The sequence below is a fragment of the Polypterus senegalus genome, chromosome 7 (assembly GCF_016835505.1).
Source record: "Polypterus senegalus isolate Bchr_013 chromosome 7, ASM1683550v1, whole genome shotgun sequence".
Classification (NCBI taxonomy): domain Eukaryota; kingdom Metazoa; phylum Chordata; class Cladistia; order Polypteriformes; family Polypteridae; genus Polypterus; species Polypterus senegalus.
The window spans coordinates 39,280,779-39,294,320 of NC_053160.1; the positions used below are offsets into that span (position 1 = coordinate 39,280,779).

At 36.1% G+C, this 13,542-nt stretch overlaps 1 protein-coding gene across 1 annotated transcript in view; it reads left to right on the forward strand.

The window, feature by feature from the left end:
* LOC120532245 (sodium channel protein type 1 subunit alpha-like) overlaps positions 1-13,542 on the forward strand; it is a 112,272-nt gene that overhangs the window by 51,657 nt on the left and 47,073 nt on the right. Inside the window, exons 16-18 of the mRNA XM_039758095.1 lie at positions 2,222-2,494; positions 8,706-8,759; positions 13,291-13,428. Coding sequence (XP_039614029.1) covers positions 2,222-2,494; positions 8,706-8,759; positions 13,291-13,428 — 465 coding nt within the window. The remainder of the gene's footprint in view (positions 1-2,221; positions 2,495-8,705; positions 8,760-13,290; positions 13,429-13,542) is intronic.

Consider the following 13,542-nt stretch of genomic DNA (forward strand, 5'->3'; position numbering starts at 1 on the left):
CCAGAAAATTCTTTAAGAAAAAGTTGAAATTAAAAGAGAATGGGTCCTACAACAAGATAATGATAATGATCTAAAACACACCTCAGAATCAACAATGGAATACATCAAGATGTGCAAGCTGACGGTTTTGTCATGGACCTCACAGTCCCCCTACCCATCATTAAAAATCTGTGGATACATCTCAAAAGGGAGTGCATGCAAGAATCTTGCAGGATTAGAAGCTTTTTGAAAGGATGAATGGCTGAAAATACCCCAAGTAAGAAATGAAAGACACTTAGCTGGCTACAAAAAGTGTTTACAAACTGCAATACTTGCCAAAAACGGTGTTACTAAGTACTGACCATGTCAGGTGCCCAAACTTTTGCTTCAGGCCCTATTATTTTTTTGGGATTTTGTACCTGTAAATGGCAAAAATAAAAATGTAATCTTGCTTAAAATATTAAATATATGTGTCATCTTTAACTGAATGCTCTTTGGTGATCAGTTCATCTTCTGCTCACTTAACTATTCACAGTAACAGACATTTTAAGCAAGGATGCCCAGACTTTTGCGTGCCACTGTATATTTGAGTTTGAGCACAAGGGAGAGAACATCAAAAGGAAACAGAGAAAAGGCACTATAGGTAGTCAAGTGGAGTAGCCTCCATTCAAGACATATATAACCTGTGGAACCCATCTGTAGTAGGCTATATGGCTTTGTTTATTCGGTTAATTTTGTATGCCTTTTTATGTTATATCCTATTACCCTGTGCATTTTTGTAATTATATTTGTAAAGTAAACTTTTCAATTTTGTGTGAATCAGCCTCCTTATTGTTATGTAAGTTTGAGAATTTCTCCAGACCAACACCAAGTGGTCACAGTGCTTATAAACCTTAGAGTCTAAATTGACCCTACACTGTTATTTCAGGACCATATTGCTTGCATTTTCAAAATCTCATTCTGTTACAACTAGAACATATCAGGCAGTCCATTTATGTCCAAATATAAAGCAGGCAAGGTGGTACCTGCTTTCATATCATCCTGACTTGACTACCATATATACTTGCGTTTAAGTTCTCCCGTGGATAAGTCAGGGCTTGATTTCATCGAATAATTTCTGGTATTTTATAATGTCAGTCACAAAAATCAAATGTAGAAAACTCTTGCTATTGATCCAAGAGATTATGATATGCTAACACCCACCTGATAGAGTAACCACAGAGCACACTGCCTTTTTTTTCTATGTATTGTGCCTACGTGACCACACGGTAATACCAAAACTATTATGAAGCGACATTTGCACTGTTTTGTGTTTTTTGTATCTCACACCCTCATACACCATTATTGTAAGACCATACCTTATCTGTGATGGAGCGTTCGATCAGAAGATAATATGAAGCTGGCTTTAAATTAAATGTCATTGAGGTAGCAAAAGAAATTAGTAAATGCACTGCTGCAACAAAGTTCGATGTGTCTGAGAAGCTGGTGTGAGATTGGAGGTAGCAAGTAAAAAAAAAAAAAAATTAAGTGTCGTATTTTTGAACAGGCATGTAAGTTGGGGTCTGATTTTATGATTGATTTTTCGGATTTCAAGACCCGACTTATACGCGAGTATATACAGTATTCTTTATATACTGCCACCTCATTGAAGGCTAAAATTTATCCAAAACAGTGTTGTTTGTGCTCTTGCAAATACGTGTAAACTCACTTATATCTCTTCAGTTTTGTTGTTGTCTGCCGTCAATAAAAGAAGGAAGTTGTTTCATTATTCTTTTTCTAGTTTAGAAATGTATTTGTAAATTGTTCATGCAGTCCATCCATAGTTTCTAGTAGATCTGGATCAAACAACTCTCTGCTGCTCCATGCACAAAGATACCTACAACGGAAGATCATGCCTTTGCTCTTTCAGTCCCCACTTGTGGAACAAGCTTTCTGAACCTGTTATGGTTTCTGCAACAGTGGGTGCTTTTAAAATGAATTTAAATACTTAAGATTGTTTTGGTGCACTTGGCAAAGCACAATGATTAATGCTTTTGTTCAGCAATACAGTGCGAGATGTAATCTTAATCCTGTTTTTATTTTATTATGCTGTCATATGTTTCGTATTAGATCTTGATAAATTTATTTTATTTCAACTTGATAACTATTTTCATTTAGTTTGCACGTAACACTTAACACATATATAAATCACATGAATATTTAAAATGCAAAACTGTAAACATGTTTGTCCTTTTGTGTTTAGCTTGTTGTGAATGCCCTGATAAGATCAATACCATCCATATCCAATGTAATGCTTGTGTGCCTGGTCTTCTGGCTTATCTTTGGAATTGTCGGAGTTCAGATCTATGGTGGGAAATTCTACCAATGTGTGGACAGGAATGGACAACGCTTATCAGTTGACATTGTTAACAACATTACAGACTGCCAGGCGTATTCAGACAAAGGCTTCAAATGGGTGAATACAGAGATTAATTTTGACAACATCATGTCTGCTTATTTAGCTCTCTTGCAAGTGGTAAGTGTTTTGAATAAATTACTAGTAAGTAAGTTAGAAACTAAGTGCAATACAGTTATGAAAATAAACTACCAGTTTTGTACCAGTTATGCATTCAAAGCCTTGCCAATAAGTATTGTTTATAGAGAACTTTCATCACTACTGTAGAGTGCACTTGTGACTGTTAAACTTAAACCCTGGTAACTGTGATTAATGGTTTGAAATGGAGCAGCTCTTCCTCAATGGCTGTGGCCCCGACTTTCATTTATATTATGTACTAGTAGGATTCTGGAATTTTTTTTTTTTAGTTTTGAGAAGAGTCTTTGTTTTTCCTTTTCTGAAAATCAAATATTAAAATTTAATTTTCAAAAATGCATTTATTTACATCAAATTCTGAAAAGTCAATAGTGTTACTTGCATTATAAAAACATGTTTATGTCAACTTACAATAAGTACATACTGTATTTCCAACCCTAACATGGTATATACTGTATTAATATAGTTTAAATAAATGTTTTTACTAGAAACTGATTAACTATTGTTGAATATGATTGAGATTTAAACAGTTGTGTTACTTTTTTATGCTTTATATTAAATCCTTCCAGTAAATTACATTTTAAAAAGTGTCATTAAATTTGCTTTGGTCTTACTGGAGTAGTTGTTGGCAGCCATCAATTAATTCATATTTTATGAAGCACCACCTCAAAGTGCTACATAAGTGTAATATAATTATTTTCAAGTCTCTGGGGCATGTTATGTCAATCACTCACAGTCACATATTAAAATTGAGCTGCAAGCTGATGCAGGGACCTTTAGTTCACAAACCAGTTAATTTGCCACATGCTCTTAAGTAGTAATTGTATTAATGCTTCTGATCACAGACAGATAGATAGATAGATAGATAGATAGATAGATAGATAGATAGATAGATAGATAGATAGATAGATAGATAGATAGAACTTTATTTGTGCCCTGGGGGAAATTCGGCTTTTTGCAGTAGCTCTTTAAATTAATAACTACATAAATAGGTAATACAGGGGTGTCAAACTCCGGGCCTGGAGGGTTGCGGTGGTTGAAAGTTTTCATTCTAACCCTTTTCCTAATCAGTGTCCAGTGGCTGCTAATTAAGGAAGAAGAGATAACTGAGGGGCCTGAGTCAAGTTAATTAAAATGAAGGCAAAAGAAGTTAATTAGCAGTCAAAACTGTTCATTAAGTTAGAAGATGGTTAGAGTGAAAACCAGCAGCCACTATGGCCTTCCAGGACCAAGTTCAACACCTGTGAGGTACAAAATTAAATTAATAAATACAAACACACTATGGTCTGGGCACACACCAGAGTGACTAAAAAGGAAGAAATTAAAAAGAAAGAAAACTTCTCACTTGACTGTCATAGTCACAATGAGGCATTATGCAGACATATTGCTGTTGGTATAAAGGTGCCCCAGTCAAGAGTTGTCTTAGTTAGTGTTATGTTAGTATCTATCTATCTATCTATCTATCTATCTATCTATCTATCTATCTATCTATCTATCTATCTATCTATCTATCTATCTATCTATCTATCTATCTATCTTAATGTGCTGTTAAACTGTATACTCACAAAGACCCCAGTCTTATTATCATACTGCTACTCTCAAACTACTGTTATAGCATGACGACCATGATTCAACGATATATAACCTGACTAACAACCCACTGAATTGTTTTCTTTTCTATAGCCACTTTATCCAGTCCATAATCACAGGGAGTCAGAATTTATCATAGCTGCTAGAAGCACTGGGCTGGAATAAACCCTAAACTGGACACCTGCCCACAGAAGGCCAAACATGTGCAAACTTCCTTTATATCATTCTGATTTAGTCAAAAATGTATGTGAAATAAAGGAAAACATACAAACCAGATGCAAAAAAAGCTCTTGCTGAAACAGAAAAAACAACAATGGCAACTGAGCATCTGTAAAGTCAGTAAAAAAAATGTTAATCAATAGAAGCATTGAAAAGTAACACTATGTGCAAGGTATAAGAAGTGAATTCAATTGAGTACCCTTTTTTGAGAATTACTATGTACTGTAAATACATTAGGGAAGTGTACAGGTCACACATTTGCTAGTGTCTTTCAGAATATGACTTTGTAATCTATTCCGTCTTATTTGTATTTTTAGGAATGCTTCTATTTTCTGAACATGATGTCTGTTTTTACTTCCCATTAGGAACCTGGGTAGGACTTCACTATTTTCCAGTTTTTCATACAGTATGTTTCCTACCACAGTGAGCATTTACTGCAGTTATCAGTCTTATTTTGTCCCTGCACTAAGTTTTGACTCGAAATTCAGCCCAATGTGTTGTCGTTTTTCAGTACACCCCATTTTGGAAGGGTTGACTCCGAGTGGGCCCTTTCTGCATGTCTCATGGTTTTCTGTCACCCGGACCACTTTGTTGATTCCCATTCATATCTAGTCAGAAATATCCTCAGTCCACCTTCTCGTCTGTTGCCCTCTGCTCTGCTTGCCTTCTGAAGATCCCTGCAATGTCTCTGCCATCTCACCACTTATCACCAGGATCATAAACCAGTCCCTCTTGGCTGGCCATATTCCTTCTTCACTAAAAACTGCTGTCATCAGACCTCTACTGAAAAAACCCACCCTGGATTCTGAAGTTCTCTCCAATTATAGGCCCATCTCCAATCTTCCATTTCTCTCTAAAGTTCTGGAAAAAATAGTTGCAACACAACTTCATGATCACCTCAAACTGAATAATCTGTTTGAAAAGTTTCAGTCTGGTTTCCACCCTGGCCATAGCACCGAAACAGCCATGGTCAGGGTCACCAATGATCTTCTGATAACAGCAGATACTGGTTCCCCTTCTTTACCCATCCTCCTTGACCTGATAGTTACTTTTGACACAATAGACCACAAAATTCTCCTTCACCGATTGAAATACACCATTGAACTCTCAGGAAATGTTCACAATTGGTTCACATCTTACCTGACCGGCAGAACTGAGCATGTCGCCCTGGGCAGCGCAAAATCTCATACCCACAACGTCACCCGTGGTGTCCCACAGGGCTATGTGCTAGGCCCCATCCTTTTTACCATCTACATGCTCCCTCTTGGAAATGTAATTAGCAGACATGGTTTATCTTTTCATTGCTATGCTGATGACACTCAACTTTACCTCAGGACTACCCCCACCTCCTCTACTGCTCCTCTGCCAATATCTACATTCACTACCTGCCTGGAGGAGATAGAGGCATGGATGAGGTTCAATTTTCTTCAGCTAAACAGATCCAAAACAGAAGCCATCTTAGTTGGCACATCACACCATCTCGACTCTTCTACCATCACCAGTATCACTTTCGCTAGCCAAAACATTCCCCTTTTCACATCTGTCACCAATTTGGGTGTTAAAATGGACCCTCAAATCACCTTTGACACCCACATCAAACACCTCTGTAAGTCTTCTTTCTACCACCTCAAGAATATTGCTAAACTCCAACCAACTCTCACCCTGGAAGATGCAGAGAAGCTCGTCCATGCCTTTGTCTCCTCCAGGCTGGATTACTGTAATGCGCTCCTCATCGGGATTCCTGGCAAGAGTATTCAGAGACTCCAGTATATTCAGAATTGCGCTGCCAGGATCCTGATGAGAGTGCAAAAGCATGACCACATCACCCCAATCCTGAAAACCCTTCACTGGCTCCCTGTCCCACTCAGAATTGAGTACAAGGTTGTTCTCCTCACCCATCAGTGCATCTATGGACATGCCCCCCTTTACTTACAGGAACTCCTTACCCCTCTTACCTCCTCACGCACTCTCCACTCTGTACACACTAACACTCTTCAAGTCCCTAGAACCAAGCTTCGCAGTATGGGTGATAGGGCTTTTTCTTCTGAGGCACCGAGACTGTGGAACGCCCTCTCTGACTACCTGAGAGCCCCACAGTCGACTGATGTTTTTAGACGGAATCTAAAAACTCATCTTTTTAGAAAGACATTTTGTTAAAGTATAAATAGATTTTCTTGTTTTATTATTTTTGTTTTTACTCTGTAGCACTTTGAGATTTCTAAAATATGAAGCGAAATATAAATAAAATGTATTATTATTATTATTATTACCCCTGAATGATGTCTTTCTTCATACCGCTAGCTTTCCTTGTAATGTGCCCAAAGTTGCCAAGTTTTAACTTTCTTACTTTATGAAGTAGTTCTTCAGTTTCATTTAGCTGCTTAAGAACCCATCTGTTAGTATGGTGTTCTTTCCATGACACTCGGAGCATCAGCCTGTAATTCCACATTTTTGAAGCTTCTGTGCTTCTGTTCATTTGTCTGTCCAGGATTTTAAATCACTTGTAGCTCGCAAACCATTTGACCTATTGACCAGAAATTTACTACACATATACTACGTGATGTCAACTAACCGCTTTTTGGGGTGATGATTGACCTCCAAGGTTATTCTTCTTTTTATTTTATTTTATTGTAGAATCAACTCTCGGCAGCAGCCAGCAGAGAGGCCATGCGATGCATGCCTACAGGCGCTGTTCTCATCCCTACCACCTTCGTCATAACTTCCCCTACCTCTTCATATCTTAAATCATTATATATTATATATTATATTTAACATATCAGTCCTCATGGTTTTTAGGCTTCACGTGGAAGATGATGGTCATGTGGACATCTTGCTTTGACTCCATCAATGTAGGGACTGCATGGTGCCTTGATCAGGTGGTAGTGGCACAAATCGGCACCACAGAAAACCGGAAAAAGAACAGCAGAGAAAGTAGGGGTTATTACGGATTGTGGAGCCATGATAAAAACAATAATTCAATGCATATACAGCATACAGGGTTACACTAAAATGTAGCTATGAGAAAGCCATAGGAGGATTTTACTGGCTTGAGAGACCAGGGCGATAGTCCTGTAGCTAGAACACTCCATTAAGCTTCCTTTGTCCAGTAATGGGATAAACACTGATTGGGTGTAGTCTGTAGGCCATTTGCTGGTATCCCACACATCAGCACATATCTGGTGCATGATGCCTATCATTATGTCACCTCCTTCCTTGAAGAGCTCTTCTGGTATATTGTCAGGCCCAGGTGCATCTTGGCTGCTTAATTTTGACATTGCTGCTGTAATTTCTGACTTCAATGGTGGGGGCTCCTTTTCAGCTTGTACCAAACCTTTGGCCGGTGGAGAGGTTACCTCCTCTGCATATACTGTAGATCCTCACAGTATTTGATCCACCTGCTTGTAACCTCAGCCTTTTCTGCAAGAAGCTTCACTTCTTTGTCTTTAATATTTTACACTTTTGCTTGAAAATTTCCATGTAGCTTCTTGACTGTTGTAAAGAGCTTCCATATATCTCCATATACTGTATGGCAGCTATCTCAAGAGATTCACACTTTCCCAATGTAGCCCCTGTTATTTAAGATGTTATTAACTTTTACCTGATACACCCTTTTGCAGTTTTTTTTTTAATTGTTTTTGCACCATCTCTCCTTCACAACATTTCGTTTCAGTAAGAGTTCTAGAAGGGAATTCAGCTCCCTGTGCCATTAAAGGCAAGGAAGAAAAATGCAAAATCCATAAACTATATAATTTTTAATGAGAAGGTAACAACTGTTACAATGTAAATTAAAATGTAAATGCATTGAAATATTTTTATTTGCACCATTTGTTCCTAAAAAGTATGTATTTATATTACATTTTAATATTATTGATTACAAGATTTTATTAAAGATACAGAGAGTCTGTCCTGATTTCAGCCTTTACTTCAACAAAGCAGAGATATCAGTAACGGAATGGAAACTTTTGATATTATATGTATATTATCTAATCAATCTATTCTTCTTTTAATTCATTCATTAATGAATTCTCAAATATACTGTACCTTAGCAGTTTATAATACTCAAACATTATTTTAATTAATTTTGGCTCACAGAGACTTTGTCATTAACAGCTACTGTCTATGACATGCCTTATTTTTCTCTTGCTCGTTTTTGGAGCATGTTCATTCTTTTTTGGCGTACTTTGTTTTCAGTGCTTCATTTTATATTCTTCACTGATACTGCTGCCTTTATATCTTAAATGTCTTCCGCTTGAAACTTCTGAAATGTCTTTAAAACTGTTAATATCATCAGGATGTATAGGATAGCTAGCGAATAAATCTTCAAGTCATTTGCTAAGGACAGACCAATTTTCTGAGTAATTCATTACTGTATGTTCATGTTTTACAGTCAACGTTTGAAGGATGGATGGAAATTATGGCTAGTGCAGCAGATGCAAGAGGAGTAAGTATTTTTTGAACTTATGTTGTATTAGTCACTTAAAAATATTTTAATTTATATTAAAAAAAGAAAACCCAGGCAAGAATTACACACTGTAGGCTTGAAAGACAAGAGTGGAAGAAAGTCTAATTTAGTTTAATCTTTTTAACAGACTTAGAGATAAACAAGTTTCCAAACTCTTTAAGGATATATTATACAAATTGTGAATCATAATGTAAGTACCTTCAGAGAATAAAATAAAGTGTTTACAAAACATTTCACATGCAGGTATATCGTTTAATATACAGTTATGCAGAATTACAGTTTTCATACATTGCCATCTTCATCTAAAGCTATGAGCTTTGCAACACCATTCATGTGCCTTTTCTTTTATTTTGAAATTAGTTAAACCATATGATTCAATTATTTGTTAAATTGATTATTCATGATGTTTTGTTTTGGTCATTTGTGCTGTTTTTTACTTCTGATTTTCCCATCCCTATTTTTTCCAACAATTTTTACAATCTGATATTTGTTTTGATACATGATCCATTTTATTATTGACCAGTAACAGCGCACTGCATGATAATGTGCAGTGAACACTTACTCTTTCTCTGTACGTTTAGCATTAGTTTGCTCTGAGGTTGATGCACTTGCTGCTTCCTGAGCAGCTCTTCTTTTCTCCACCCTAGCGGCACGCTTTTTCTCTTCTTTTGTCGGTATCTTTTCGCGTTAAAAATGATTAATTCAGTGTTTGTGTTGCAATTGCTTAGTATGTCTTCCTTCATTTTTCACTTAAGCTGAAACTTAAGTCTTCAATCTGCCTCAAGAATGATTTAAGATATGAAGAGGTAGGGGAAGTGACGGCAAAAGTGGTAGGGATGAGAACGACACCTGTACACATGCATCGCACGACCTCCCTGCTGGCCGCTGCCAGGAGTTGATTTTAAAATAAAATAAAATAAAATAAAAAATAAAAAGACTAATAACCTTGGAGGTCGATCATCACCCCGAAAGCGGATAGTAGATGTCATGTAGTATATGTGTACCAAATTTCAGGTCAATAGGTCAAACGGTTTGCAAGCTAAAGGTGAATTAAAATCCTGGACAGACGAGCAGCCACAGTAGTATATTATATATAAAGATTATTCATCAGTTTTATCATGATTCTAGTTATTCCATCACATAGCCATTTTGAGTCATTCTTTTTCTAGAGGCACAACCATTTTGAGTGTTTAAAAGCACAGATGCCACCATTTTCTGTGTTTGGTCACTATGTTGCTGTATAGTTGCTATACTCTTAAAATTAAAGGTGCCAAAATTAACTCTTAAAATGAAAGGGGCCAAAAGGTTGTGATGTCGTAGAGGAATCATTTTTGGTTCCCAAAAGAAACATGAAGGCTCAAGAAAGACACTTATTTTGATCCATGACAGGTTCCAAAAATAATTATGAGCAGACGATAACAGATATGTGAAACACTAATGCATACAATCAGACAGGCTAAGTTCAGATTTTCTTGATATTTTAGTATCCTGCTAAGCAGTCTACTATAATTAAATATTTTAGGTTTGTTCATATTAGAATCCTTTTGCAGGCCCAAAGAACCAATCTAATGTGCAAAGAGCCCTTTCCCAGAATTAAACGGTTCTTTGTCAAGCAGTTGACCTACAAGGAATCACAAAACGCAGAACAGAGTCAATAAGGAATCATTACTTTTAAGAAGGTGGGCATGCAATACTTGTGGTATGTGACATCATGGCAGCTGCAATATATACAGTATACAGTGGCCAAATGCATTAAATAGTGTCCAACCTTTTATGAATTAAACTAAAGAATTCTGCTTTAGCAAACAAATAATTAGAGAAAGGACTTTGGTTACAGCTAAGCTTTGTTCTGAGAGTCATTTTGGCTTTGATATTAGAATGTTGGTCATGTATTTTAAATAGTGCTTTGACCTTGGCACATAAACTTTACAATTCTTTTGGAAATCAATTAAAGAAAGACTTCATTCAGTCTCTTCCACTCATTTAAAAAAACATGTTTGTTTGACGGGATTCATGCAGGTTAGTCCACAGTGCTTGTCAAATACATTTTTGTCGTTCTCTTTTAGTATTATTTAAATAATCAACAAGTAGAATGTTTCTATCTTTCTGTGGTTTTGTGTTCTTTTGTCATCCAATGCACCATATTACTGCTTAAAATAAATAATGCTGTTATCCAGAAAGAAATGGTACTGTTATAATTTCAATAAAAATATTCTCTCTGACCTTAATTACATACCCATCTCTGACTTTCCACCTGATGGTGTAGAGAAAAGTACTTTAATTTTAGGCAAATATATTTTCTGATAATTACTTCTTCTACACCATTTCTTTATTAGAGGGTGATATATTATTGACATGTTACTGCCAATGCCCACAACAGAACTTACTGTACAGTACTACTCTCACGGCGCTCTCTTTCTAACCAATAATTCAGATAAAATTGAATTTGTGGCAGAATCAGCTCTGTGAGTTGCCTCTGCCTCTAAAAATGTCTTTGACTGTGGTCTTCTGTGATATTTTTGAGGAGAAAACATTGACTGTACGTTTCTGTTTGTTTTGCTAAAACAGATCAATCCTAAAATTTTCAGATTCAGTTCTGTCCTCATTTATATTGGAGTCCTGCCTTCAACTAATCTCCAGCTGGAAAATCATCCACTAAGGGATGTGAACTCCCATGTCATTTCTTAAACCATCGGTCACCACATCTTCCATTTATCGTTGAAGGGTAACTACAACTACATAGCCATCATCTGAGGCTTACTGTATTTCAAATTGGATGTTCTCAGTATTTAAAACAGACCTGTTACTCTGATTAACCACTACTTTGCTAGATAATTACAAGTCCATCTCAAGCTTGACTTTATTTTATTTTTGTTCTGCCTTTTTTGACTTTTCTGCCTAAATCTTTCCCTTCTCCATATTGAAACCTCAAGATTAAGATATGAATTTGTCATCTAGACTGATGTTTACTCGATTATGTTGATCCCTTTTGTAAGTTGTTTTCAGTGACGTGCGGTGAGGTTCATGGCTGGTAAGGCAAGGACTCCTTCACGGTTAGATTTACAAATATATGAATCCAAAAGAGTAGCTTCTTCACTATTCAGTTGGCAGAATGCACATTGACTACTGGTTATGTTTCATATCTCATCAGCATTCTTTACACACATATAGATAAAGTACATATTTGGCTAAGAAAAAACGTGACATTTATAGCAGCGAGAGAGAGCGCATTTCCTCCTCACCCTCCATGTGTTCTAAATTTGCCGTTGCAATTCCACAATTCATACTCATTCTGTACAAATGAAAGTATAGCGTGGTGTGCAAAAAAAAAACGGATTTCAATTTTTACGTTAATTGAAATATTTGGTTGTTTTTAAAAGTTTTTAATTCTGATGCTTTAATCAATTTTAATTCAGACTGTTCAACAAAAGGATAAGAAACACAAAAGAATATTTTATTTAAGGTCAAAATGAAATTTTTAAATATTGGATTTTTTTGTCTGATCCCATTTTTTATAAAATTGAAAACCATGTATGGTCTTACCTTTATCTCTGTCAATTTCTTGTAAAAGTTCTCCTTATTTTCCTTTAGTTTTAAGAACTTAATTTTCCATTTTGGCATTCAGTCGGAACAAAATATAAAAATAAACGGACCGCTGCAGTGCACTTGACTTTCTGATATTGCTAACTTATTGTCGCCCTCTGTGTAGAAGAACAGCAGCAATAAGCACCTGTTGGGCTTACATGCGCCCCTTTCAGTGCGACACGGTATTGTCTGCCTCACATTGAGAGCCTTTTCACTGCAGTTTTATGTCCGATCTGCAAGAATAAATATGTCACACACATTCATTAAAGATATTAGTCAGACTGTGTATAATATTAGTCAGGGTATATAATAAACGTGTCTGCAAACATTACAGTATATTGGCGACATACAGAGAGACGGCAACAAGCACGCGCCAATTGCATGCATTAACCCAGTGTGTGAGGAACATCACGGTCCAAGGTGAGGCTTGCCTCGTCGCTACCGCACCTTGCGTTTCTCCCCTGCATTTGAACAGCAAATGTGCCAGTTCAGCGATTTTGACTATACAAATGAAAATGATCAAAGTTATTGTAATCATACAGAAAATAAATTTATAGCACAGACCAGTGGAAAAATTTATTTTATGTTGTCATTATTAGTTTTTTTACTTTTCATGATGACTGCCTCCCCTGACTACACATCACTGGTTGTTTTGGATAAAAGTACCTGCATAACATAAATCTAAATGTTAATTTAAATAATGATCAGATAATGATCAGATCACAGATCGCAAAGTTTTTCCCATTGGAACTAATCCTTGAGTAGATGTCTGACCAGCACTGCTCACATTCCTGGGCACTCAGGGGGCGTTTTTGTAATGTTCAACTCAGTTTCATAAGTGTATCATTATTATGCTGTCTATGAATACTTGTAGAGTGAAAATTAATATAAATAACAAATATGTGTACTCTGTTTTTTTCAAAAGATTGACCTCCAGCCACAAACAGATGCAAATATGTACAGTCTTTTATATTTTGTTGCCTTTATTATTGTTGGAACATTTTTCACATTAAATTTATTTATTGGAGTGATTATTGATAACTTCAACACCGTTCATAAAAAGGTAAGATTTAAAATAAAAAACACTCTTCTTTTATATTTTTTTCACACAAAGTATCAACAGTGATGGTATCATTTTTATTATTCTTAATGTATTATCCTATTTTAATTGTTTACT